This window comes from Calliopsis andreniformis, chromosome 12 (genome assembly GCF_051401765.1).
Source record: "Calliopsis andreniformis isolate RMS-2024a chromosome 12, iyCalAndr_principal, whole genome shotgun sequence".
NCBI lineage: Eukaryota > Metazoa > Arthropoda > Insecta > Hymenoptera > Andrenidae > Calliopsis > Calliopsis andreniformis.
The window spans coordinates 4,648,359-4,675,040 of record NC_135073.1 but is presented as its reverse complement, the minus strand read 5'-3'; the positions used below and the strand labels follow the sequence as shown (position 1 = coordinate 4,675,040).

At 32.3% G+C, this 26,682-nt stretch overlaps 1 protein-coding gene across 7 annotated transcripts in view; it reads right to left on the bottom strand.

Moving 5' to 3' along the window:
• Positions 1-26,682, bottom strand: part of LOC143186354 (CUGBP Elav-like family member 1) — a 537,153-nt gene that overhangs the window by 73,791 nt on the left and 436,680 nt on the right. For all 7 annotated transcript variants that reach the window (XM_076390000.1, XM_076390002.1, XM_076390001.1 and 4 more), the window contains exon 6: positions 16,722-16,770. In XM_076390000.1, coding sequence (XP_076246115.1) covers positions 16,722-16,770 — 49 coding nt within the window. The remainder of the gene's footprint in view (positions 1-16,721; positions 16,771-26,682) is intronic.

Here is a 26,682-nt window from a genome sequence, read left to right as displayed (position 1 = left end):
TAGTTTCATACAATTTATACCATTAAAACGTACAAAACAGGGAAGTGATGCAACATTCTCCATTGTTTCGTTTGATAGGACTTTCTCAGTTGGCAACCAACAGGTCTCTCAAAGTATTTATCCGACTAACTTCAAATTTAGAAACTTTACTCCTTACAAATGTATCTAAAGTATAGCATACAATTTATAAATAATTATGAAAAATAAAGAAACCGACATACAGTCTTTCTCAATGCTGTAGCTCCATTGTTTATTCTAATTTTGAAATATCTTTTCATCAAAATATTCTACGTAGGTAAAATTTAACAAAGTAGAAAAAAAAGTTATGGATTTTTTAACCGACAAAATGTTGTGTCCCTTTAAGTATCCTTGATGCTTCAGACAACTAGGTCGTATTTGACACTACGTAGTACGTTTAAATGTAGGCTCTTTAATCGACAAAAGGTTACTAATTTGATGAATTCAATGACAAGTGCAGTTTCAGTTTCTAAATAACATACAGAGGTGGAGCAGAGGAGAGAACTAACGTAACAGTTGGCACAAGAATCATGAGTTTCGTCCAGAAATTCTGTCATGCAACAATATAAGTGAGATCTAATAGGAGAAAAGTCGGCCAAAATGAAAAGCTAACTTGAATAACATATATGAAATCATGTTTAACGTAGCACCCGCAGACAGATCAGTTTACTGAAGCACGAGACGGAAATTCTGGCAAATACAGTTGCTGGAGTAGAAGATCGTGCGCATTATACGATCAAATCGCACCACCTGAGCCTATTAATTACGGCAATTAGTCGAAAGACGTAATGATGGAGTGAAATTAATTGATCGAGTACAAAATCGCATCAGAACTACAAACCTGTTATCCTTTTGCTTTAATAATTAATACGGAACAAACTGATACTGTCTAGTTGATATATTTTTTTCTGATTTATTGGTAAACTCATTTATTTTAGTAATAAAGTTGCATAAGTATTTAATATTCGAAGATAAGTTTCAAATGATGTTAACAATTTTATAATAAAATTTAAAAAAACCGTATTTGCGATGCTGTATACGCATAATGTAATAAAAGTTCTACAATAAATTTATATTGAAAGAAAAAAATATAATGTTCAAGCTTTTTGTTGAAAATACACAAGCGTATGTTTATGCAGATTCATATTTTCGTCAGCAAAATTACAGAAATGGAAACTACATAAATAACTTTGTTACATCATCTAAATATTGTACAATATCTATACTTTAAATGTAATATTTTATGTCTTATACTTAACATTTTTTTGTGTATTATGTGTATTCTGTACTTTGATGTATATTTAAATTTCCTATAAGTATATAAATTTTCAGTGTAGTCTAATAAAGATTAATAGCATGTACTTCACAGAAAATAGTGAAAGTATGCATAATATGTAGGTAATTCATATAGGCATCTCCTACTAGAAGTGTATATAAATATTTATAATATTATAAATACATAATATTATAATATTATATAATATTATAAATAGTATAATATCAGCATATATCCTTTTACCGATACTGTACGTAACATTCTGAATAATCGTAGAGAGAATAAATAAATCCTCTCTCATATTCTTATATTCATATTCTTCATATTCTCCTTATTACCCCCCAGATTACCACATCCGTATTACCCTCAATTTCGCTAACTTCTTCTCATCGGATTGTTATAGACTTGTAACAGACTTTCAAATGAATTTGGATTAGTTTTTAAATAAGTTAAAGCAACTTAAATATTTTATAATTCCTGAGTCGATTAATATTTTCTCACTATGTAGTGTTAATGAGACGTATTTGATTATCTGAAAAAGAAGATTCATAGCATGTCTCGTTCTATGTTTAAAAAAAGGTATTCCCTAGAACAGCAATGCCAATATTCTAAAGTTGCAATGTAGTTGAATACCAGAATTGTTATATTTTATATGAATATACATAAAAATACGTAGAAAATCATTTTTAAGTAATACTGCACTGTAATCGAACTACATACAATTTATCCATGTTTCCCAAGTGAAAAAGCGATTACTTGCGCGTAATGGAAGTATGTGATACGCGTTTCCGATTCGCAGGACAAGTATAGGGAACATTAAACAGCGATGCAGCCCTGCATTTCTATGATCTCTAGCGAGTACGCGCGTGAACGAAGATGCATGGCTTCGCGGATTCGATTCGAATGCGTTTGGCATTCTTTCGAGACGAAATACCAAGAAACCAAGCAGATACTTCAATAGGATGGAGTACGAGAGCTGGCTACCGATTCAATTCGACAAATGCTTGCACGATAACTTTGTACTAATGATTCTGTAAATGTTCCGACTCGTACAGGGTAGAATCAATTGAGTCTTATTGTTAGACGCTGCCTTCAAAATAGTTAGAACTTTAATAACTAGAACATACTTTAATTTCTCGTTTGATATTACTTCCTGTTAGAGGATTTTATAAAATTAAAAATTCTACAGTAATTATTTAATTTGTAATGTCAGTGTATGTGATGTAAAATTATTGCAAAACGTATCATGTTTTTTACGATACTATAATGTTAGATGTATGATATTTTTATCATGTATGATATTGGGGAAAGTTTTAACTGCTAGTTTAATAAACGAATTACAATATTTTGGAATTTGAACTTGATTTTTTGAATTGAAAGTTCTTTTTGTTTCTTCTTTCACAAGTATTACGTCAGATGGACGAAAAAAATATATTTGTAACTATTTCTGTAATTTTAAATTTGAGTTATCTCCTTACTGTAAAAAATTCTCAAAAAATTATTTATTGTAATATAGGTACATTCTTGTATTTAATATTCAGGATAGTATTATATTAAAAGGTAACAATAATATTAAAGGAGAAAAATGTGTATGAAACGAAAATTTGAAGTAACAATAAGCAGCTAAATTGAAAGGAACGACGCATTTTCAGTATTTGAAAAAAGAAACCACAGTAGAAATTCATTTTACCACAAAGGTAAGAGTTGGAAGATATATTTGTGAATATACATGTCAACCTGTTCTGTAATTAGAATGTCTACTGAGAGTTTTAACGAACTAATGCTATTGGACAGTAGTGAAAAAAAGAAAACGATGAAAATGATAAGACTTTTGGCAGTAACAGCGTATAGCGGCTTCTCTGTTACAGCTTTGGTCTTAGTACGTGTATTTAGGGTTGAAAAAGAGTCTAAAACTTTAAGAAATTATAGTACCTAATCATCAAGAAGTATAACAAATATCTAAGCAACATAGATTCTAGAATTGATCGTTTTGATAAAAGATACAGAAGCTTGTTGTCACAAACTCTTCACGAAACCTTTATCGTTACTTCATGTTACTTCAAAGTTACTTTACCAATAGATGTTCATTTTAAACCTAGTGGATGATTGACGCCCACAGTCACTTAAATTCTTTGGTATTCTTTCGATTCCAATCCTTCCTAACTCATCTTATATTAGTCTTAACACACATCCTTTCTTATCAGTGATAGAAATATTGTATTATACTGTATACTATGTACTTCTTAAGAATTGTATTCTATACATTATAACTTGTATTTAATAATAAAATATATGCTACTTGTGAACTGAGTTCACTTACTAATCTTCGACGTACGAGATTATTAAAGCAATTGTATTTAAACAATGTTTAGTGTTTAACACTAAAACGACTGAAATCCACTATTTGCATTTAGCAGTAAGTATATCAAAACTACGTTTTCGAAAAATACATAATTCACAGAAATAATATTCATTTACATATATTTTTAGTTCTATTGAATATTAACTGAGAAAAAGTACGCTTGTATAGAACAAAATGTGTACAGGGAATAATGGTACAAGTTATTTTGTTTGCTCTAGTGGTTCGAATGTTACTGTAGGACCTGCATGGTATATGAATACTTATTTTAGATGCTGTACATTAACTGTAGCTTAAGATCCGCCTTAAGTATGAAAAGTATCTTCACAGAGGTCGTATAATTCAGATGACAAAAGGACAATGAATTTCACAATCAGCGTAGGATCGCGAGAGGAATGTTGACGCATACGTAGTGACGGCTTTCCTCTTGCTATTACCGTTTTCTTGGACGTTTTAGTCCGGTACCACAGAGGAAGCGGCGCATTCAGAAACGAGACGCGTCATCACGGTCTTTACAAGTGGCTTTGGCGTTGGTAAAAGCAGATGTACGGGCACGAGGCTCACTACTAAGGCGGAATGGTGCAGAGGGATTGGAGTTGGGCCAAATATTTATACACACCGCGCTCGACAGCACGTACACTGTTGCTCCAACGCACACCCTCATTATGTTATAGACGGTATTTAACGCGTTCCGCGTGGTAAAATCACCGATCGCCGAACCATTAAATGCTTTCGATTACATCACATCGTGGACTTGTTGCCATATCCCATTACACGAGACGAAAACGAAGATAGACGTGAATTTGTCCATCCTGATTAATCGATCTGCTCGCCATCTAACGAGCCCTAATCCTCTGGCGATGACTGAATACTCGACACGCTTGCCATCTGTGAATTATAATCCTTTAGCAACAACTTACTTGTTACTTCTTATGCTACGTGTACTCGCATTCATTTCTATCGTAGAAAAACGTGTAATCTCTTTTCATGTAATTTCATGTATGTACTAATATTAATTATATCGACTAGTTAACTTAAATTAGTATTAACTAATATTAATGAATTTTACGTAAATTGAATTCTTATTAACAAAATATCAAATAATTAGAAGAGACTGCAATTACATGATGTCGTCGTGAAAGATTTAATTATAGAATAAATGCTGGATTTCGGTAAAAAATTATACTTATAAGTTGTTATCATTATGTTGTATTAGCAAAGTATTGTTTATTATACTTCAATAATAATGTTCATCGTGTCATATCATCGACAAAATCATACTCAATCATAATCCTATTAATTGAAATGTTGTCTGTAATGCACCTTGTATATCTGACTTTTATATTAATATTAAAACCATTATTAAAACCATTTTATAACCTGTGAATTTTATTTGTACAATCTTAGTTGAATTATTATAAAGTTTGCTGTTAATATAAAATAACATTTTTTTTTATGCATGTAGCTTGTAGTTCATGTCTTATTGAATGTGACAGAATAACATTAGCTCAATTATGCAAGAAGTCTTTGGCTATACTATCCGAAAATTAAATACATTCTTTCTGGAAAATTGTAATTTGTCATGCAGATGGAACAATGGTTTATATTTAGACAAGGAAGGTGTATTGTATTTAATAAATATTGACGTATAATCTTGTAATGAAAATTCCAAGTAGTGATATTACTTAATCCATTGTGTGTTCTTGATATCTGATGTGTTTACAGTTATACAAGTTATTCAATAACAGGTGTCAGAAATTTTAAATAGTGATTCTAAATGCCAAAATGAGACAAAAATTAAGAATGAGGAAATTGCGTGTAAAACTTCGTTTCTGAGTTATTAATTGTGAAAAATACATCTAAAAAGAGCTAGAACTGTGTTTCACATGGAACTTATTCTACTGCTGGCTTGCATTAGTCAGATTAGGTGCAGTAATATCAGTAGAACAAGTCTTCGAGTCAGACACATTTCACGTGTATTTTAAGCGTTTTTTCTACGTAACTTGGAAACGAAGCCTAAAACGCAATTTCGATATTCTTGATTTTCCTCTTATTTTGGCATGTAGAATCACTTTTGAAAATTTGACAATTGTTGTCGAACACCTTGTATAACGAATTATGTCAAATGAATGATTCTTTTCTGAAAAACAGATTTTAAATTACGAGATCAATTATATTTCCATATTCCAGAAGCTGAATTTCAATCGTCAGAAAAGCGCAAGAGTTTCAATATTCGTCATGGTTTGCAGTGCACTTTGATCTGTAATTACAAAATTCTCTGACGCGCTGCGTTTAATTTCAAATACTGATGGGCTGAATGTAACACAAGTTCGAAATCGTTTTGCTAGCATCGCATGCTATTGTCGATATATTTTTAATTTACAAGGAATACCACTAATTCGAGTATTACTCCCAATTACGGTTGATAGCTAGGAAAGTTTTCAAGTGTAATTAATTATTTTACCTATAGAGAATTCCTTTTGTGACAGAGAATCAAAAGGATGGTTAATCGCAAATACATACTATATGTAGGTCTATTATTTGGTTGCTTTCAAATGGAGTAGGCTTATCATATTGAAACAAATTGCATCATCAAAAAAAGAATTAATCTTGGTATAAAATTTATAATTGGTATTTCGAGAAACTTTGTTTAACATGAGGGTACTTAAAAAAGAACTACTTGCTTCTTGCTTCTTAAATTTAAAATATTTTAAATTGAACTTAAAAATGATCATTTTTATTGTTTATAAAATTTCTATATCTATTTATTTTTTTCACCCTATACAATTTTATGAATTGTCTTTCGAAATTATTTTATCCTAACATTTTATCTGAAGAAATAGTCATTTACAGGGTTTGGAAAAAGATGAAAGATGTTTAAGGAAATAAAAAAATTAAAACCCCAGGTATTTGTGGCGTTTAAAATATTATTTGTATAGAAACTAGAATGTAAAAGACTAAAGTCAAGACTTTTTAGTCAAAATAATAGTCTCACAATTTTCTTATTTTCTTTTCCTCCTAATGGACATACACTAAGACGGCATATTAGAACTACAACATTTAAACATTTCTACCGTAATACGCACAAGTACAATTAATTCTGTCGGATAAAGTTCATTTCCAAGTCCCATATTCTGTGGGTAAACTTTCAGTCGATGGTAATGTCGATTTCTTCGCGGTGGAACAATCTGGAATAACCGGCGAGCTTGCCAAAGTTAGTTCTATTTACCCTCGTGATCCTTGTGATCCACTTTTCCACAATCCGTGCTTGCTCGATGCATATTCAACCGGAAACCCGAATATAAAGTCTCGTTAATGACAGATCTACCGTGGATAGAGCGTGCGTGCATTTCAGGAACTTAAATGTACATAGGTGGTTTCGATTCTTGGAGGGGTTGGAACTGTTCTTGCACGATGAAAGTCGTGAAAATAATTGAAAAAAAATATTGAATAGCTCGAATATTATATGCATGACTGCTTCACAAAATATTTTGATACTTGTATTTTAATGTCCTTCAAATAATGGGGAACAGGGGAAAATTTCAACAAATTTGAACGAATATTACAAGTGAGAGAAAAATCAATTATATGGAAATAATAACTTTCTAATAAAGAAGAATTTCTTAAACGGATTCAATGTACATATACTGTTGGCTAATAGAGTCTCATTGAGTGTAGCAAACTTTTTTATTCATTTGACGTGAGTTCTTTCAAAGATGATTATAATTTTTTTTACGAGAAAATCCTTATTTCCTCTTATTTATAGTGTGATTCAAAACACTTGCTCCATTATGAATTATGATTTTCAATAATATCACTACTTATAATTAGTGAACACTTTTTGTAATAGTAAAAAACTGATGATCAGGGAGTGTTTCAATTATTCTAGTTAGGATTTACACATCTGAGTACCAGTTAAACATTAAACAGAATTATGTAGTATGGAATATATATTTAATCTACATTTTATTTTTTATTTATTTTTGTAGTTTTGAATTTTCTTTCGTCGTATTTTATAAGCACGTGCTAAGTTGCAATCTCTTAATATGTTTATTAGTTAAAATAAATAAAAAAAGAGGTTAAATGCTAGAAGCCTACTTAATATTGAAGCGAATACTACTTGGCTTGATGTTTACGCAAAGCTTTCGAATGAGGTAGGTTAATCTTTGTAAGTATGGATTATTCTCATCTGAGAGCTGAACCTTGGGCACACAGTTACTCTTTCAAATCATATGCACAAAACTTCTCTATCTTCATTTAGGTTTAAAATGTTCTATTGCTATTCCTAAATGATGAATTACACTTATTGGTTTCGTAAAATGCTAGTTATTTTAGTAGATAAATAACATTGTCTGCTTTAAATAAGTTAAGGCAAGACACCTGTAATAAGCATGAAATGTGGTTCGCTTTCTTTCTTATGAAAAACGTGAACGAGATAATATGAAAGTCAAATCTTTTTGACATGTATAATTCTAAGAAAAGGTGAAAACTGTGAAAAAATACAACAGTATCTGCTCTTCTTTATAATATGATAAGAAACTGCATTCTGTCTCGTCTGCTATGTTATAGATCTGTACTATCGTGAGAAATTTGAAGCTATTCATACATTGTTGGCTAAATTTTTCACACTATCCAACTACTAGACTAAATAAAAGAGATATTGATTTTTAACTTTTAAACTCATTTCATTGTATCTTATTAAAAGAACATATTACAAGTACAATAAAACTTCTCATATTCGAATCCCTATTATCCCATTATCCTAATATTCGAAAGTTCTGTTAGCTGAACAAAATGTTTCCTAATAATAATCTTTCCTGTTTCTTTTACAAATACGTATTACAATATAATAATATAGTTTCCTGTATTCATAGTATTAAGTATACACAGTACAGATAAAGACGATAATAGTGATGGATATGTTGTGCATATAAATTTTACACAAATTAAGATAATAAACGAAAGTGAGAATGAAGAAGTGTCTTTTCGTATCGAAGAGTTCAAGGCATTTGAAAAGAGTTTTAATGGTTTAAAGTACAAGAAAAATGTAATTTCACAGAATTACTTACGTTGAATAGTCTATATAATTTAGAAGCCAAAATATTGAATACTTAAATATTGCACAAATGATTAACTTTGTTGATTCCCACCTGAATAAGTGATATTTAATGTTGAAAAAGTGATTGCTCTACTTTCCGAACACATTTGTCTCCTTATTGGTTTCGATATAGGTCTACTGTATAAAGGTAAATTTACACCATCGAACAGTTCCTGAACACCGTTCGCAAACAATTATGTCGGTTCCGTCCTGCTGTTGGCAAAGAGCTCGCGAACAGCTTACGAACAGTGTTCGTTAGTAGCGTATACATTTTTGCGAACAGCGAACAGTAAATAGCGAGCTCCTCAGTGAACAGCGAACACTGTTCGCTCAGGAAGTGGTACATCAAAGGCTTTGTTCCCGAGTTCACAGCTTACAATTGCTCAAAAACAGTTCGCAAGCTGTTCTTGAGTTCACAGCTTACAATTGTTCAAAAACAGTTCGTAAACTGTTCACGAGTTTCAATGTGGACACGTTGTTTTCGTTCATAAATTACTTATCACACTTTTATTACAATCCTTAGACATCACAAACTTTGTGATAAATTACATATTAGAATAAGTCTCTTAAAATCTTAAAATAATTGATTATTGATACATACTGACATTCAAAATGGTTCTTCACAAGAAAATCGTATTTGACAAATTTCGTAATTCCCTCCGAAAAGGACGAAGAATTGCTCCAAAGGAAGTGGAATCATTTGAAAAGATCAGGAAACTGGCTTAATTCAGTCCATGTTCGCTTTAACCGAAATGTTTGCCAAGTCATGTTTCATTGATGGCGTTACGAGATCGTAGAGAACATATCGAGTGGAACCCAAGGCAAAGAAATCTCGTAAGTAGGTACGTCTTGGTTGGAAATAAATTTCTGTGTAATTTTTTATTTGTTGATTTCTGTGTATCTTAAAATTCACAATTATATACACTAATCGGGATAAATTATTTTGTTTATTTAGCTTTCTAGATAATCATTTAAAAAATTGCATGTTATAATATTTTCAGAGTTTTCAAGTTCTCAGAGTCCTTTTCTACAGAATGAGAAGATTGTAACAAAAAATCTTTCTCAATGAAGGGGGTATTGTCTATTTTCTAAATGCCTTAAGCAATTACATCAATTTGCTATTATTAAAACTGACTTATTTATTTTCTACAACTGCCAAAATCAATAAAAAATCTAATGGTACATATTTTCTGATTAATCCAAATGTTAAATGATCTTTCTAATCTACTATTATACAGAGCTCTTCTTGCTTTGTCATTAGTCTTATTAGATCATGACACAGGAATAAAATGCATGAAAAAGAATGAGGATAAATATACACAAAACAAAGGGAATGAATGGAAGTAATAAGAAGAGAATGAACGAAAGGAAAGGGAGCAATGAAACGCAACAATGTGCAATAAGAATATTCAGAACAATTCAAGAGAAGTAATATACATTTTTCTTCTTCCTTTTTTAGAACATAGCCTTTTTTAACATTACAAGTACCTATTCCATAAAATTTAAAAGAGTCGTTTCTTCAACAGTAATTAAAGTGTTGAATGCCTCAAAGTGATACTTTTACACGTTACAAAAAAAATTGTAGACAGTGATGGAAAATATGATGTTAATTTGACATCTACTTATCTTAGACAGAGAAATTCTCAATAAGAGGAAATAAGTCTTTTAAATGAAAGTAGTAAAAAATCTCGAACATTCTGTGTACCTACAATAGACTTGAAGTATATTTGAAATATTACTTCAAGTAACATATTATTTTCTTGTAATAGCTATTTCATTTTTGAAATACAATTATTTTAATTTATTCCAAGTAACTGAATTTCCAATAGGCATTTCCAATATAATTCTAAATAATTTTATGGATCGACAATTTCTACATTTTCAAATATCACCATGTAGGCGTAATAATCAAAGCGTATTTCCTAGCTAACACTCTCATCTCGTTTCGCTGATAGGTTTCGCGACAGAGTGTGGAATACTTTCTCCTATCGAGCCCGACAAACCTCTTTGGTTACTTCCTTATCACCTGAGCTTTATTTATAAACGCATCTCAGCTCGACGATCTTTCAGAAAACAAACAAACTCATCTACGAAATCGATGAATGGGTTGCTTCATAGTAACAAGGACTTGTTAAAACTCGATCACAATAATTAAAAAGTCACAAACCGAAATGTTTTACCAAACAGTTATTTCTTATCGTCATTCCAAATACAGTTTGCTCAGGTCTGTTCGCTGGCGACTCTCAGTCTGAATTTTCGCGTGTTCGTTTTAGGAACTGTTTCTCGTTTGTGGTCACGATCAAGACGAACTTATCACTGGCAGATTTGAAACGCCAACGCTCAACGATCCAGGGTTTCTAATTGCAATATAAGCACGCGCCTGTTCTTGACAAGCATCTGGTCTGCGTACAAGCGACTTGCTTGAAGTCTTTGGGTTTCACTCGATAAGATAAGCCTTATCTGGTTCAAAGTCTGGGCGAGCCTGACCACGAACAGGACTTGCCTGGATACTCGTCCGAGTTTCGATTAGACTTCTATGAGAATCGATACCCTCATTATTTATTTCGCTGCGATTATTGCTGTCGATGGACTATAGTGGTATTTCACGAAGCCACAATCATGGAATCAGGGCTCGATAAACGACAGGAATTATCGTGCTCAGAGAAACCCGATATACATTAGAGCAATCGAGGTCAGGGAAGAAAGTTTTTGAAAAGTCTAGGGTGATTTCACTTTGACTTAATACAGTTTAGACTCTGTTACTCTGATTGGAACTTCAGCCTTCGTTTTATTTATAATTACGACATTTCAAACTTTTTTCATTATTATGTTCAGAATTTTATTAAATGATAGTAATAATATTTTGTAGCAGTAATAGTAGTAATAATAATAGTTCATAGTATTAATTACAGAAATTTTAGAAGATACGACCTAAACAAAAAAAAACTAATCTTTTCAAAAAAATTAAGAAGTTAAGTTTTTATTTTCCCTAAGAGTTGGGCCAGAAATATAGTAAAGTAATTGTGTTAAGAAAAAATTAACACAGTTGTTATTGTATTGTGAAGAAAAACGACAAAATTTGTGATAATATAATTGACAAAAAACAGTGATGAAATATCTATAAGATTAATAGTAGTATGACAATTACGATAAAACTATTTGGAGAAGATGCGGAAGTAGACAAATGGCAAAAATAGAAAAGATATATAGACTACAAATAATATCAGAAGCTAAGTCAGTACAATAAAGGCTATAGACAGGTTGCTTATAGACAGGAGTAAGTGAGCAATGGATGGATGTCATTAACCCATTAGAAACTGACGACATCCTACATTATCCAATGAAATCGATGACTCATCAGGTGTATCTTATAATAGTTAATATCCATGATGCTATTCTAAAGAATAAATCAATCCTAAATATAATGGGAGAAAATGTATGTATATCAAGAATTTTTAATCAAATTGCTGCAAAATTTATTTGGGTTCTGAATGTTCTTAGCAATTGCTGTAATTTTTGTACGAAAAACTTGTTAAAATAATATCAGCGTAGAAGGTGATTCATGAACGAGAGGCATCATTTCAGTTGTATTAGTTTGATCATAGTCTCTATTTGACGTTCTGCATGGCCCTACTGTTGCGCTTCAAATGTATAAATATTATTAAGTAAATCTACATTGTTTTATTATTTAATACGAGTATAATTCGTAAAATTGGTTAGAAGAAACCTTTTTTAATGCTTTCATTTGAAATTCTATTTGGTTTCATTGAAGTCAGGTATATCAGTGAAAGAGAAAAAGCAACAAGCATTTTCTAAAATTTCTGTAATTGCATAAAAGAATATATCTTATACATTTAAAATAAAAAGATGCAATATATTTAGCAGTTTTGGAAAACCAACAGTATGTATGGAGAAAGTGAGAGGGAACCAGAGAAACAGCAGACTACAAGATCACGCAAATGATTGAGTTGCTCAAAAAATATGTGCTGTCAGATTTATATGACAGCAAAATTTACTAATAGTAGCAAATTCACAAAATTGTTCAATCAACCTAAGTATTTATAAAGTAGGCAAAGCTTCTGTTGCTAAGACATTTTTTTGCAATAGTATTTGTTATAAACAGTATTAATAATTGAGTCAAAATTACATTCCCCTGACGTCATAAAATGTAATAATTTACATTAGCCATATTAACATAATACTTCATCTTTACTACTACTGAGTAACGTAATCCTTGACGTTGCTGAGGAATGACGTAATTTATGATTGCCTAAGCAAGACGAGCCAGACTACAATTTATGGTAATTTTTTTGTCTGAGGTATCTGAATATAGCTTCATAAACACGTTTTACTTCAATACACAAAACTTCAATGAACAATGCACTTCTTGATCTGAGACAAAATCTAAGATCTATCTATCTATCTACATATATGTATATGTATATTACATATCCCTGTAACAAAACATATACTAGTTTATAATATTCTCAAGGATCTTTTGTTTTCGATTGAAAATTATGGTAAATCTAAATATATGTATATTAGAAGATACTTGAAGCAATTAAATGAATATTGAAAATTTTTCATTTGTGACAATTCTCTTTTGGGAGTACGTTCCTTTGTAAATAATTTGTGACCGAATTTTCACTAATTAATCTTTGGAATTTAACATGCCACTGAATGAACGCAAATACCAATACACGAAAGCAACATTCCTTTCAAAATTTTTGAATATCTATAACATTTCATTGTACACTTTGGGTTTCTTTTAGAAAGAACTCAATCCTTCTAAAATACAGACACAAATATATTCTTATTAAATATATGTAAATTTAACATAACATGAATTATTACATAGAAATAAAACAAAATGTGCATCACAAATTTTTCCTAGAAAATATTTCATAATTACATGAAATATCGAGAACGAAGTTACAATGAAAATAGTTTCTAGTGGAATCAAAAATAAAAAATGCATCGTAATTAAAGATAGAGATGCATTTTACTTAGAACCTATAAGACTTCGCATCAGATGTTAGGGGCTAATAGAAATTCAAAAAATGGAAAATTTTGAATGTTCCGGAATTCAATTGACCCTAGGAGAAAGAAGAATTCTGAATTCTCTACAATACTTTTGGTGAATATTGATCAACTGAGGTAAATTCTTGAATCTACATCGCTGCAGCAGAAACTCCGCAAAAATGAACAGCAATCATTTCGAAATCGTTAGAAACACGATAGATCCCTGTTCACCGATTAGAGCAAGATCCGAATAAGTTCGCTGTTTCTTCAACTGAATTAGCTCACGATTTATTTTCTTTGGGTCGAAACAAATACGTCTATATATTTAGTCAGGGAATAACAATGCCCGCGTCTGGAAGTTAGTTGATCGATAATTCGAGTTTATCGAGGCTGGAGGTCGTCACGATGACGTAACCGCATAAAATGTTCTTAAGAATGGACGGAACGTGGACGAAGCGTAACACGTGAACCGCCATGTCGTTACTTACAAGGGAGGAGCCTGGTCTACTGTGTGTCAGCCAAAATAAACATAATGTCATGGATATAAATAACGCTTTCACTCTCTTCTTTGTCGTGACTTCGCTTTTTCTTCTTGCTCGGGGTGGCGGAGGGGGGCAGGGGGTCGAAATGACGCGGGCCTCTTGATCGACGTGCTTCCTGTCGGAACACAAACGCTAAAAGCGTCTGACTACCGTGTACAAACCGTGTATCCATTAACCGAAGTGGTTCCAGGCAAATGAACGCGAACTTGTAAAATCTCAGGTGAATATCCTTATGAATATTCTCATAAATATCCCCGACATTTGAATTTACGCGCTTTTGCGTGAGCACTGGACCTCGCAAATGTAGGTCCTTTTTAATGGAGATGTAGGTCTCGTTTGTATATCCTGCAGTGATTTGCGTTTGTAGGATTGTTAGGATATACATGACAGTGTCGTCGCTTTTTCAGAGTGGAATCAACATTTTTTAAATACAGTCCGGTAGTTAGAGATTGTAATTTTGTGTTATTTTACTGAAATTATTTTCCCGTTTTCTAAAAACGAAAACTAATGTCCATTGCATTAAACAGCCATATCTATAAACTCGTTGGTCCTTTCAATAGTTTGCATATATTGATCAGCTATTAGGATCATAACTATAGCAAGACATTAGTTATTTAAATTAATAGACAGACCAATTTATCCTGATAAACGTTATTTCGGAGAATCGATTAAAAAAAAAATAAAACTAGTAAATACGTGACAAGACAAAATAATTGTAAAATTTAGACAGGTGCATATATATTGGATTAAAGAGCACCTAGTAACTTTTGGATAAAAAATGAATGAATCATTTTTAAGTACAGGTCAATTTAAAAAGTTATGGATTTGCAAACAGCACTGCATCTTTAATAAGATCGAAGCGACGTAACACTTCATAAGTTGAAATATTCTGACTGAACCTTTTAACTGATTAACCATATTACCCTAAATCACAGTTATATCGTTGGAATATGAGATCTGTGACGTATGAATACGTTCAGATTTCAAAACATCATTCATGATGTTAGAAAATTGTTTAGTGCAACTGAAGTTTCAATATAAATGTTAGGCACGAAAGGGTTGAGTTCTGAATGTTAGTGCAAACAGAATGTACATACGTAGCAGACACGCGTTTACTTTTATTTTCCTTGTCCAATTTTAAACATATAAATTGGCATAATTTAAATTTGTAAGACCAGTTGAAGAACAAGGATGTAACAAAATTTAAAAACAACTTTCCTTCAATATTAACGAATTTGCATGTTACAAAGCAGTGCTATCCACTATAAGGCTCCCTTCTGCCATTTCGTCTTCCTCTACGTATACATCATGCTTGTGTGAGATATCTATGTACAACGCGACATTCACCGATTTCCATGCGATACACAAGCGGCGTTAGAGTAAGCAAGGACCGTTTTACTGGGGAGTAATGGTTGGACAGCACTGATATGAAGCATGCTTTTTTTACTTCGTCAGAGTCTTCCTCTGTGGAAGATACGCGAAACAATCAATACCTATGCGGAAACACATTTAAGCGACGTTTCACGTGAATCTGCGTCACGTGTGTCTACTATAGCCAGCAATTTCAGGATAGTCGGGAAAAAAGTGAGGAGAATCGAAAAAATGAGCGCAATCCCTGGTCCAGCTGGACCGTTGGCACGTGACGCGTGTCGTTAATATTTCATTAGCATTCGTTTTTCGCCAGTGGTTTTATTCGCGTTCCGTGCACCCCTTCCCTAAACTACCAGATGAATTTTCGTTGCATTTTGGTGGAACTATCCCAAAAAATTTGCTGATTTTATCAAGCAGTCTAAAAACTCTATATGTATAAGAAAATGTTGGACATCTACACTATCTACTTAAGGATAAATTTGAGAGAAAAGGGGACAAACGATTGTAGAATTTTAGACAGAAAATTAGAGATCTGGAGAAATGTCATGGTATAAATGTTATTCTCTCAACTGTTCTTACAATTTAGGTGCAATTAGCATTGCGTTCGTGCTTTCTTATTCGACTACTGACTATCCTTTCTGGGATCACTTGTTACTCCGTAACCTGATTATAGTTTCCTTGACTACAGGATTTCGATAACCTCTTAATTCAATCAATTAATTAACGCTTAACGAACAAACTTTGAACTGTATTCGCGGTTTCAATTTCTACATCTCAAAGTGGGGCATGAGATGAGGCTGGAGGTTCGTTTGGTTCCGCCATCTCAAGAGATAATTTTAAATCGGACGTATTCAATGAACCTGAATTGAGTTCCGTCTGTAAGTGCTTAATTCTTTGCGACGTCAAGGAGGATTTGCTTGATTTGAGGCTATTTTATTTATGTATCGATTAAAATAAAATATGTATGATCAACGGGGGCATAACTGCAAAGGCAAAGAATAGCGCAGAACAATGAATTCTTGCATTTTTACTCACCGTTTCTGTTTTCGCTGTCCGCGGGCTTCATTTGAATCGGATGTCGCATCTGAAACAGAATAATGCAAAGGTGCTGCATTATTTATCTGCGCGATAATAATAATTTAAGGATATAAAGCCTGGAAATGTTAATTTTCCGTAGGGAAAGAATATTCTATTATTAAAAAGTTTGGAAAGGAAGATGTTAGAGTCGTCCTAGAACCAAGCATGTAAAATTCGTTTCCTATGCCATCTGGGCGCTTTCAAATATGCAACAAGCTACTGTATTTTCCTGTAGTCACTGCTCGTTTTCGCTAGCCCAGTTTTATTTTAGAAAAGTTTTATCCATCCCTTCACATCTCGTTCGGGGTTAATGTCGTTTCGCTTCGCGTTAGAAAATTGTCTCTTCTATAATGTAACGTCGGGCGGCAGAATGTCAGAAACTGTATCTAACTTTTTAGTATAGGTAGTGTTCAGTCAACCAATAAACACTTCACGGCAATTATGTTTCATTACTCTACGTTATCTAAACATGCTCATTTAAATGATTAATTTCATTTACAGGTGTAGCATTGCAATATGTACAATGATAATTAAGTTTCAATTATAATTAACAGATGTATACCAGTGTTTATGCAACCTTAATACCTTAATATTGTAATAATGACAGTGATAGCTTTTGAGACAATGATAATATCACTTTAAATGTTTAAGTGGACCATCAATTTTTTCGAGTATGTCTACATTCAATTTATAATTTAATTCATAATTAAACAATTTTTATTTATATCTTAATGTATGTCTTCAGTTATTCCAAGGTTAATTAAATATGTAGGAAAGTATTACTGTATTAAACTCATCTCGTTTAGTGCTGCATATACAGCAGTATTTTGTTGTTAGACTTAATTTTTATATATAAATATTCTTGTTGAACAGCTTATAAATTTTTATTACAGAAAAAATTATTTGGATCTGTTTTGGATCGAACTACTACAAAAGTAAAAAATTCAGACATTTTTTAACCTATTTTCTCGCCTAAATACCTTACTATCACAGTAGTAGTACCCTCATAAAGATACGTATATGCAGTGAAAAATATAGCAGTTTTAATTTTGATTCTAATGAAACGTAACAATATAATACTTTTCATTTTTATTAGTCGATGATTCATTCTGGGGTGCGTGCCTTATCATTTTCAACGACCAGATGTTAGCTGACCACTGAATGTAAACGAAGGATTATTCTCTCGACCCGAATAAAGAAAATTATTGGAATAATCTCCATATAAGTACATGTGTGTACAGAGAAGATAACATACGTATATTCGGAACAGTTTATAAGTGGATGTACAGAATTAAACAATCTGTAGGATGCTTCTGAAAGATGGTTCAAAACTTTGCAGGTTTGTAACACGTAGATTGTAGTCACTAAGAGCAATAAAAACTGTTTAATCAACACAGGTACAGTATTTACAGTACAGGCACAGGTTATTAACCTGTACAGGAGGCACTTTGAGCGTCGTTCTTTTATTTCAGTAAACAGTTGTCAGTCCTATCGTAGAATTTTATATTTTTTCAAAAGCATCTGAAATATTTTAAAATACTTCGCTATGGATAGTAAATGGATAACTTATGATAGTAAAAATTGCAATGGAGTTGCTTTTTACTCTGACAAGACTGATTTTCTGACCCATTTGATCAGACACTTAATGCTGAACTAATGATACGGAGTTAGGTAGATTCCGTATGATATATTATTATCGACCCTCCTTAAAAAATCAAAGCCTTTATAATGAAAGTTGGGAATACATGTCATACCTCTTTTTCACACTCCAATATTTAATATCAATAGGTTTTAATCAATCTCTATATATTTTAAAATTGGGTATTCGTAGTTAGAATTTAGCAAGTGTTACTATCCTACAAAATTGTGAACCATCATTGAAAAATATCTTGTATATTTACAATTGATTCATTGATTTATAAGGCTGAATTATGATGTTAAAAATAGAAGTTACCTATTGAAGCTTAAATAAAAGTATTCCTTGTAACAAATAAAAAAATACATATATGTATATATAAAATACCGAGAATTTTCGTAAGCTCAACCGATCGATATCTGTGTATAAATACTTTTTGAATGCAGAGGCCATCAAGGCACATACAGGACCATTTATCACACCTCGAAATACAATGAACGAAGCGAATGTGTTCAAATGAAAATCGATCTTTCCAATCTGAATAACGCGTGTCTCTTCAATGATGCCATCCTCAATTGCATCTCAGCTAGATATTATTGTCCCCGGTGACCTGTGGCTGGACTTTGATTGTGCCAGCGTTGGAAAAAGGAAGGTTACGATCGCATATATGTACGTTCCGAACGGAAATTTAATTTTCGCCATGCATTCCCTTTGTTCTCCATGTGCGTGCCCGCGTGTACCGTAGGAAATTTCGCCTGCGAGTCTCTGGAATTTTACAAAAGCAAATCGATGCCAGCGCGTTACTTCTCCACAGTCCTTGTACAATCGTAGTCCAGAATTTTCTTGTTAACACCACTACGACTTCAGATATTTATGATTTAAAAAAGAAAGTTTTCCTATGTACAATAAAATCTCTGAGGAACAGATGTTTTTTTAGATGTCTTATTGCGAAAAATTGTATCTTTTTAGATTTGCAATTCGTTATTAAGAATAAGCTCATTGAAAATAGATTTTTTCGGGGTAACAATGCATGGCTTTTAAGAAATAGTAATGGGAACAAACACGAATAAATTCTATACATATTCCTAATGTATAAGAAATGTAATACAATATTGCATTCAATAATAATGTATTCTGAAAGTTAGAAGATAATCTGAAATTAACAGTTTTATACAGTGATGGTTTAAGAAAATTCGATTTGTTTTTATGTACGTAGGTACACATACAGGATGAAAGAGGGTACCTACTTGCTATTTTTATGAGATGCGTATTATCTAGGCATTACCTAAGTAATATATTTATGCAATCATTATTTAAATAAAATGTAATCATATTTGCCTAGAAGGTATTTTAAGATAATTATACATATGTTACTTTGTTTGGAGAAACAACTGATTTTTCTCTAAATTATTTCATTATTTGGCTAATCAATAAAATATTCCTTTTATTTTCGGTTTGAGTAATTTTAACTTAATATTTATACTTAAAACAGCGTAAATTTTCCTCACACATTCTTCTGCACCTGTATTTTTATTTAAAAAACAACTTTTATATAATTTGTAATAGCAAATATGAATAATCAAAGTATTGCTCATTACATTGCATATTCTATCTCACGTATCTATCTCTAATAATTAACTACACATGTTTTATAGTAGAGAACGATTAAATGTCAAGATAAATATGGAAGATAGAACTAAATCGTCATTAAGGTGGTGATTTCATTTCTACCAACGTCTTACAATCCTCTTTGCACACGATAAACGTCTATGCTAGCTCCGTGTTACCTCATGAATATTTACACGCGTGAAGAAAACAATAATGCTTTCATGTAACGAAACACTATGGACATCTATCGTCTTTCAATGACACTGACTATGTGAGTGAAACCGCAACGAAATATACGATTACGTCACGATCGCAACTTATATCACTAAATTACACATTCAACATTTAGTGTACCGAATCTTATTAAGTCTTTAATTTCACGTACTACTATTGCTTTTTACAGCACAAATAGTTTGACTCAGGTTTGATTCAGGTTTTATAGCACAAATAGTTTGACTCAGGTTTGACTCAGGTTTTATAGCACAAATAGTTTGACTTAAAGGCATTTCATTTAAAAATAATCATAGAAAAGAAACTGTTTATTCGATGTTGCAATATTACTATGTTAGAAATTTTCAGGTCATGTTATACGTAATCTCTTTCAACGTCAACTTTTTTTAAAATTATGCAGAGTTTCCCAGAACTGGTGATTTAAGCGAAAAAAGGGTGATTCTACGTGAAGAAGTAATTCGAAAATGTAGAATAAAATTTTTTGATATCACTTTTTATTTTAGAGAATAATTGACTTTAAATTTTAATCGAGGATGAGTGTATCGAAATTCAATCTTAGGGATATGAATAGTAAACGAGGAAAATCAAATGTTTCTGATCAACCGTAAGTAGAGACAGTCAATGGTCAGACGGTGAGTGTTCCCCCTCATCCATTCATAATTCAGACTCAATTTTCTCGAAAACGGAGCACGATGTTGAAAAAGTTTATTGTATTTTTTCAATTTATTTTCTTAATCATAGAATCGTAGAATCACTAGCTTTCGGCTTCTACTATCAGTTTTGGGACAACCTGTATGACTATTTTCGAATTTGTGGGTAATATTTAAGCCCTTTTGTAAATGAATCTTTATCCTTTCGAGTTTAAATCTGAAACTTAATGCATCAATATTTCTGAGGTGACCTAGTATTTACTCACTGCATTATTTATAATATGAAGACAAAGTTACAAAGACGTTGCTATTCTTGGCTCAAAGCACGAAATAAACCACGACTCGCCAACATTAAGTAGTGATAATGAGGCTCTCGATGACGTACCGTACTGTCGATCATCATTCTCAGCTGGGCGAGTGTTGCTCGATACGTCTCGAACTAACTAGGCCTCATTTACCATTCATTCTCGAAAATAGGTTACTCGTAATTGCGACATCTCTTCCCGGAAGTCTCTTCATTCGGTACAGACATAACACTGAAGAGAAGTAAAAAGAAGAGAGGGATGACCTCTGTGACAGAGTTACATTGAATACACGATGCCAACGAAGTGCATGCAGTAATGATGGATTAATTTCTCTATATGAAATTACATGTTCCGAGGAAGATGATCATTAAATCATTATGAATAAAAAAAAGAAATCTTTGTGGTCATGATTTCTCTTTTTTTGATTTTATGCGTTTTACAGTCTAGTAACAGTCAGTTTAGTTAAATATTTGGTTCATTGCATGGGTAATCCTAATGCAGTTCACTAGGTGTGCTTTGAACCAATAAATTGTTCGCTAATGGTCATGTTCGTTTGGGCTGTGTTAGCTAGAGAATTACCAACTTATTAACACTAAAGCCTACGATATTAAAACACGATCGAGATTATTGTGTATCTGTTAATGGTGTACTCAAATTACAAGTTTTTGAAAAACTACCTACATAATTACAGAAATACTATTTATTTATAAATTTTAAGTATTAAGTGAAACAAAAATAACATACCAGTTTTTTTTACTGTTGTTGCAGTTATAATATTAAAAGCAGAGACATACGCCACAAACCAAAAGTTTGGAATTACTTACTAATATACTTGTTAAAGTTATAGATACTGCATAGCATAGTATTTTTTACACGAGTTGGTACAGTACTTTTGAGTTGAGTTAGTAAGTTATTAGTTTTGACAATATTTACACATCTTCTTTATGTCAATACAGTATATAAAATTCAAACAATTGTTTATTTTTATTTAAAATGTGTTGAACAAGAAAATCTTCTTTACTTTAGAAAGTGATCTCAAGGTTCTGGCCAGTATCTTAGTATGTATTTCTATACTTAGGGGTCGAAGTATTGAAGAAAAACAGCGAACTTATTTAGAGAAGTTAAATGAGAGATGAAGATTAGAAAGAAAAAGACAGCAAAAGCAACCAGAAAACTAGGAAAAATTCTTCAACAAGACAAATAAATAAAAACACTATGCACTGCTTACTTAATCAAATTAATCATGGTGAAAGATTATTCACGGATGAATAAAAATACGACGTTTCATGAAACACTTTAGCAGTTAGAAATAAAAAATTTAATAAATCTTTGATGTTATAAAAACAAGACTTTAGGTCTTTTAAATTATACTAGATTTAAATCCAAAGCCTGAAAGCAAGTTGAAACGATTCACGGCGCCACATAAAATATTTCTTGGGAAACAATGTACTTCGAGTTGATCCAATTTTTCTAATTAAATGCTATATAAAAGTAAATAATAGCAGCATAAAAATCCTCTTGTTGCATCGAGAATAGGTGTTTCATCTAACATAAATTGAATACGAAGACTCTTTTTCGAGGTAATAAATAGTGTGGCTGACTATGTTGCTTGGAGAGTTGCCTGATAGCCTGAATTCGGCCCGCCCCCTAAATCACCGACTTGATCCCGGGTACCGAAAATCCTCGGCGTGAATATCCTACGGAAAATTAATCAGAGGGTGTCGTGTTATCCGTGAATTTCGCGGTTTAAGAATTTATTTGCCGCGCAGGAGCACGTCTGAATTTTTCGTCACATCATTTGTTAGCACAAAATTATTGTTGAGATATGAAATTTCTATTGTTCTGACCGTACTAAATGTCATTCGCATTGGCAATGGTTAGAAGTAGAACTAGAGGATGTTTAAATCATATTGCACCAAGTGATTATTTCTGGAAAGCTTAAGATATTTATGAATCTTTCAAGATGTAAATTGCTAATTTTAAATTAGCTGAGACCTTAGTCTATACTTTTTACATTCCTTCGTGTTCAAGTTCTTCAAATTTTATTCGAAACGCCTTGTAAATAATTCTTTCAAAAATGCCTTATTTAAGATTACATAAATCTACAGGATTTTAGACTTCTATAACTGTAAATTAAAACTACGTAACTGTAAAGTTTGAGGGTCGCTATTTGTTATCGCTATTAATTAATTAATTACCATGCACTTAGTAATAAATTAATTATTTGTATTCTTAGTTACCAATATAATCATAAGGTAGTTAAATTGAAGATATATTATCTCTAATGCCATAATTAAAAATTTATAATTTAACTCTCTATACTCTTAAATTAAAAAAAGATTTGAAATTAATTTTAGTAATAATCTAGATACGTATCAGTTTTATGTATTCTGAATACATTTTCAGTAATATTAATATTTTTAATGTAGGTATTGAATGATATTATGAACAGTATGCATGTATATGTTTACATTATTGGAATACAGGTGTTACTATTGTCATAACTGTTAATTGTACTCATATATGAGACTAATCTCGAAATAATTTTTCAATACAAGGACTTTAAAAATACACGAGTACAATAGGTCCACTTAAAAATACTGTTAAAATTTATAAAGACGGTAATACGGTCTTAGAGAATTTAAAATTTAATTAAAGGAGAGGCATATTTGCTTACAAATTAGTTTTATAGAGACACTCCTCTCAATAGTATTAAACTTCGTTTGACTCAGGAAGTTAAACAAAGAAGAAATTTCATTGCAACAAAGTAAGCGGGAACGAAATTTTCTCCGGGCGTGTAATTTTTTAACAATTCACCTTGAACATTTCTTTTTTGTTCCCCGTTCTGCAGCAAAGTAAGCTTTTAACTAAAAGACGTTGAGGTGGGGGGTTGTAGATGGAGGAGCGGGTATCTGCGCTTAAGAGCGTACAATATTCAGGGACGAAAGTTCAAGATATTCTATTTGCGAATCTTCTCGATCTTCCAGACGCGAAGGAATTTCTCGTATCGTGGCATGAGCCAGTATGAAATTCATATCTATGCTAAGCGCGACCCTCTGCGTTTGGGTTTAGTGGTTTCTGCATCGTACCTTTATATTGTGCCCGATTCCATGATTTTGTACACACTGGTCCCTGGGAAATCGGACTGTGCGATATCGATTCGCTTAAAAATAAACTTTTTCTTTAGAAATTTCCATTCTTCCAATCACAATAAGCACTTCTGGGGATGGTCAACGACCCTCCGATACTCCAGTTGTATGTAGCAGGGGTTAAAAGAGAATGGCGGTTTAAAAAATTTACGGACAGTCGGTGCTTGACGTTTTCGATTTAAAAGCGAAATAACAGAATAATGCCTGGATAAATTGGAATTTTGGGGGCTTTTATTTCTACGATGGGTTCGTTGCGAAGGGATTCTGTTAATCTTTTTTAACGAAATCGTCAAGTTTTGCTGTTTCAAATAGACTCTGTTTAATTTAGTCATGTTTAAACGAAACGTTTTACGTTTTCATATCTATTGCAATTGGGAAATTTCGTTACTGATCGCGCCAGACTTAATTACATTGTTATGTGCTTCGTTCTGTTATACTTTTATTATCATATATAGTGGTAGTGAAAAAGAAAGTTTAATTTTTATATGTGTACCTTTAATATTTATTTGTAGTTTACTTCTTACATTGACATTATTGATTTATTTTGGGGGATTTTGTAATACCTCGAGATTGTTAAATTCACATTTTTAAATTTTAAGGATATTTTATATGTTGCATGAAGACTCAACAACTAGGCAAGAGTTAAACGTAAAAGCAGAAAATAAAGCAAATAAAACAATTTCTAGTTCTTGAAAAGTGCTTTTTCAAAGTTTGATTTTTAAACATTCCTTTCGTTAAAATTAAAAATTTGCACAAATTTCTAATATTGATGAACAAAGAAATAAAAATTGTTGTGATTATTGTTTAATAGCGAAAGACACTTATTTTTAATCTTCCAATTTAAGTCAGTAAACATGAGTCCTACCAACATGCTAATGGAGATGCTTTAGTGGCTTCAAGTTTTAATTTGTTGCTTCATTAAATATGTTAAACAAATTTTGCATGTAGGTAATAATTTATTTACACCCTTAAAGTAAAAAAATTACTTGTCACGTTTCTTCTAAAAACGAGAATTACAATTCTTTGAGCAACTATATTTTTATAATTTTTCATTAATAAAAAAATTATATTATGATATGATAAAATGTTATGACCATTGGGTGTGATCTTGAGAATAAGTGAATACTATTTTATAAAACCAGAAAATGAAAGTAACAAACAGTTTAACAAAAAATTTGTCGATTAAATTTAGATTTTATTACCTTAAATTGACTTGTAAAAAGCAATTATTGTTCACTAGTATAATTCCAAATTATATTTTACTTTTCCCAAAATCTACAGTTCTTAATCCCAAGATCAATGCCACATTTAAACAGAAGACTTTCCGCAGACAATTATTCTATTAAATTTCATTAAATATTGCTCAACTTATGTACAAACATACACGAGTACAATGCAAGTTATTAAACTTTCTCTCGTTTAACAAAAATTCTCGAATGCCTCAGTTTTCCATCTACGATCAACAGGTCTCAGTTTTCTTTACGAAACGTGCTAGAGTACACCACCTCCATAATCCTTAATTTCGTTTTATTTAAGTTTAGCAACGTAATGTTATTTCGAAATTCGTTCTCTTCCGTCTAATTTCGTTCGAGGCATTCTAATTTCCAACGTACGTGGCTGAAGGATTGCAATTCCTGAGCACAGTTGACCAGAAACGGGGGAAGAATCGCCACTGTATCCTCTGCCCTAGTCTCGATTACCTCGAGGAGGAGAAAATGTAGCTCAACTTGAAGGCGAGGAACTCGATTTAAAGTTACATCGCTGCTTACGTATTCTCGTTTTCCGCTCGTTTCCACTGCGCGACCGGGGCTTCTTTATCCTCTTTAGTTGGCTCGCATCCGGACTGCTAAAGTAGCAATTCCGCTTTCGCCAGCTACGAGAACCGCGCGCGTCCTGCCTCGTTGCTGTCTCGTGACTTTTAATCCCGACCCCATTTCAAACCGCCACCGTCGCCGCTGGAAGACGGTAATTTTTATAATTTTCACGGGAAAAAGGGAGGAACGACCGTGAGCAGAGGCCGCGGAGGAGCTAAATTTAAAGTTGCACTATCCGCTTGTGCCGCTTTAAAACGACACAATATCACCGCTAGATATCCTCTCTTCCTAAGAATTATCCTCCTTTTCCTTCTTCGCATTCTCTTTTCTCCTCCCTCCCACTTTCGCCGTGAAAACTCTTCAGCTTCCTCTATGCGAACCCCTGCCATACGGTTCGCCCTCTGGCCTCGCGGAACTACAAAAGAGCTACTTTTCACTTTCACCGTCTGCTGACTCCGACTTCACGACTTTTAATCTCCGTTACTCGCCTTCCGTCCACGAGATACGCGAGCTTTTATGATATTCG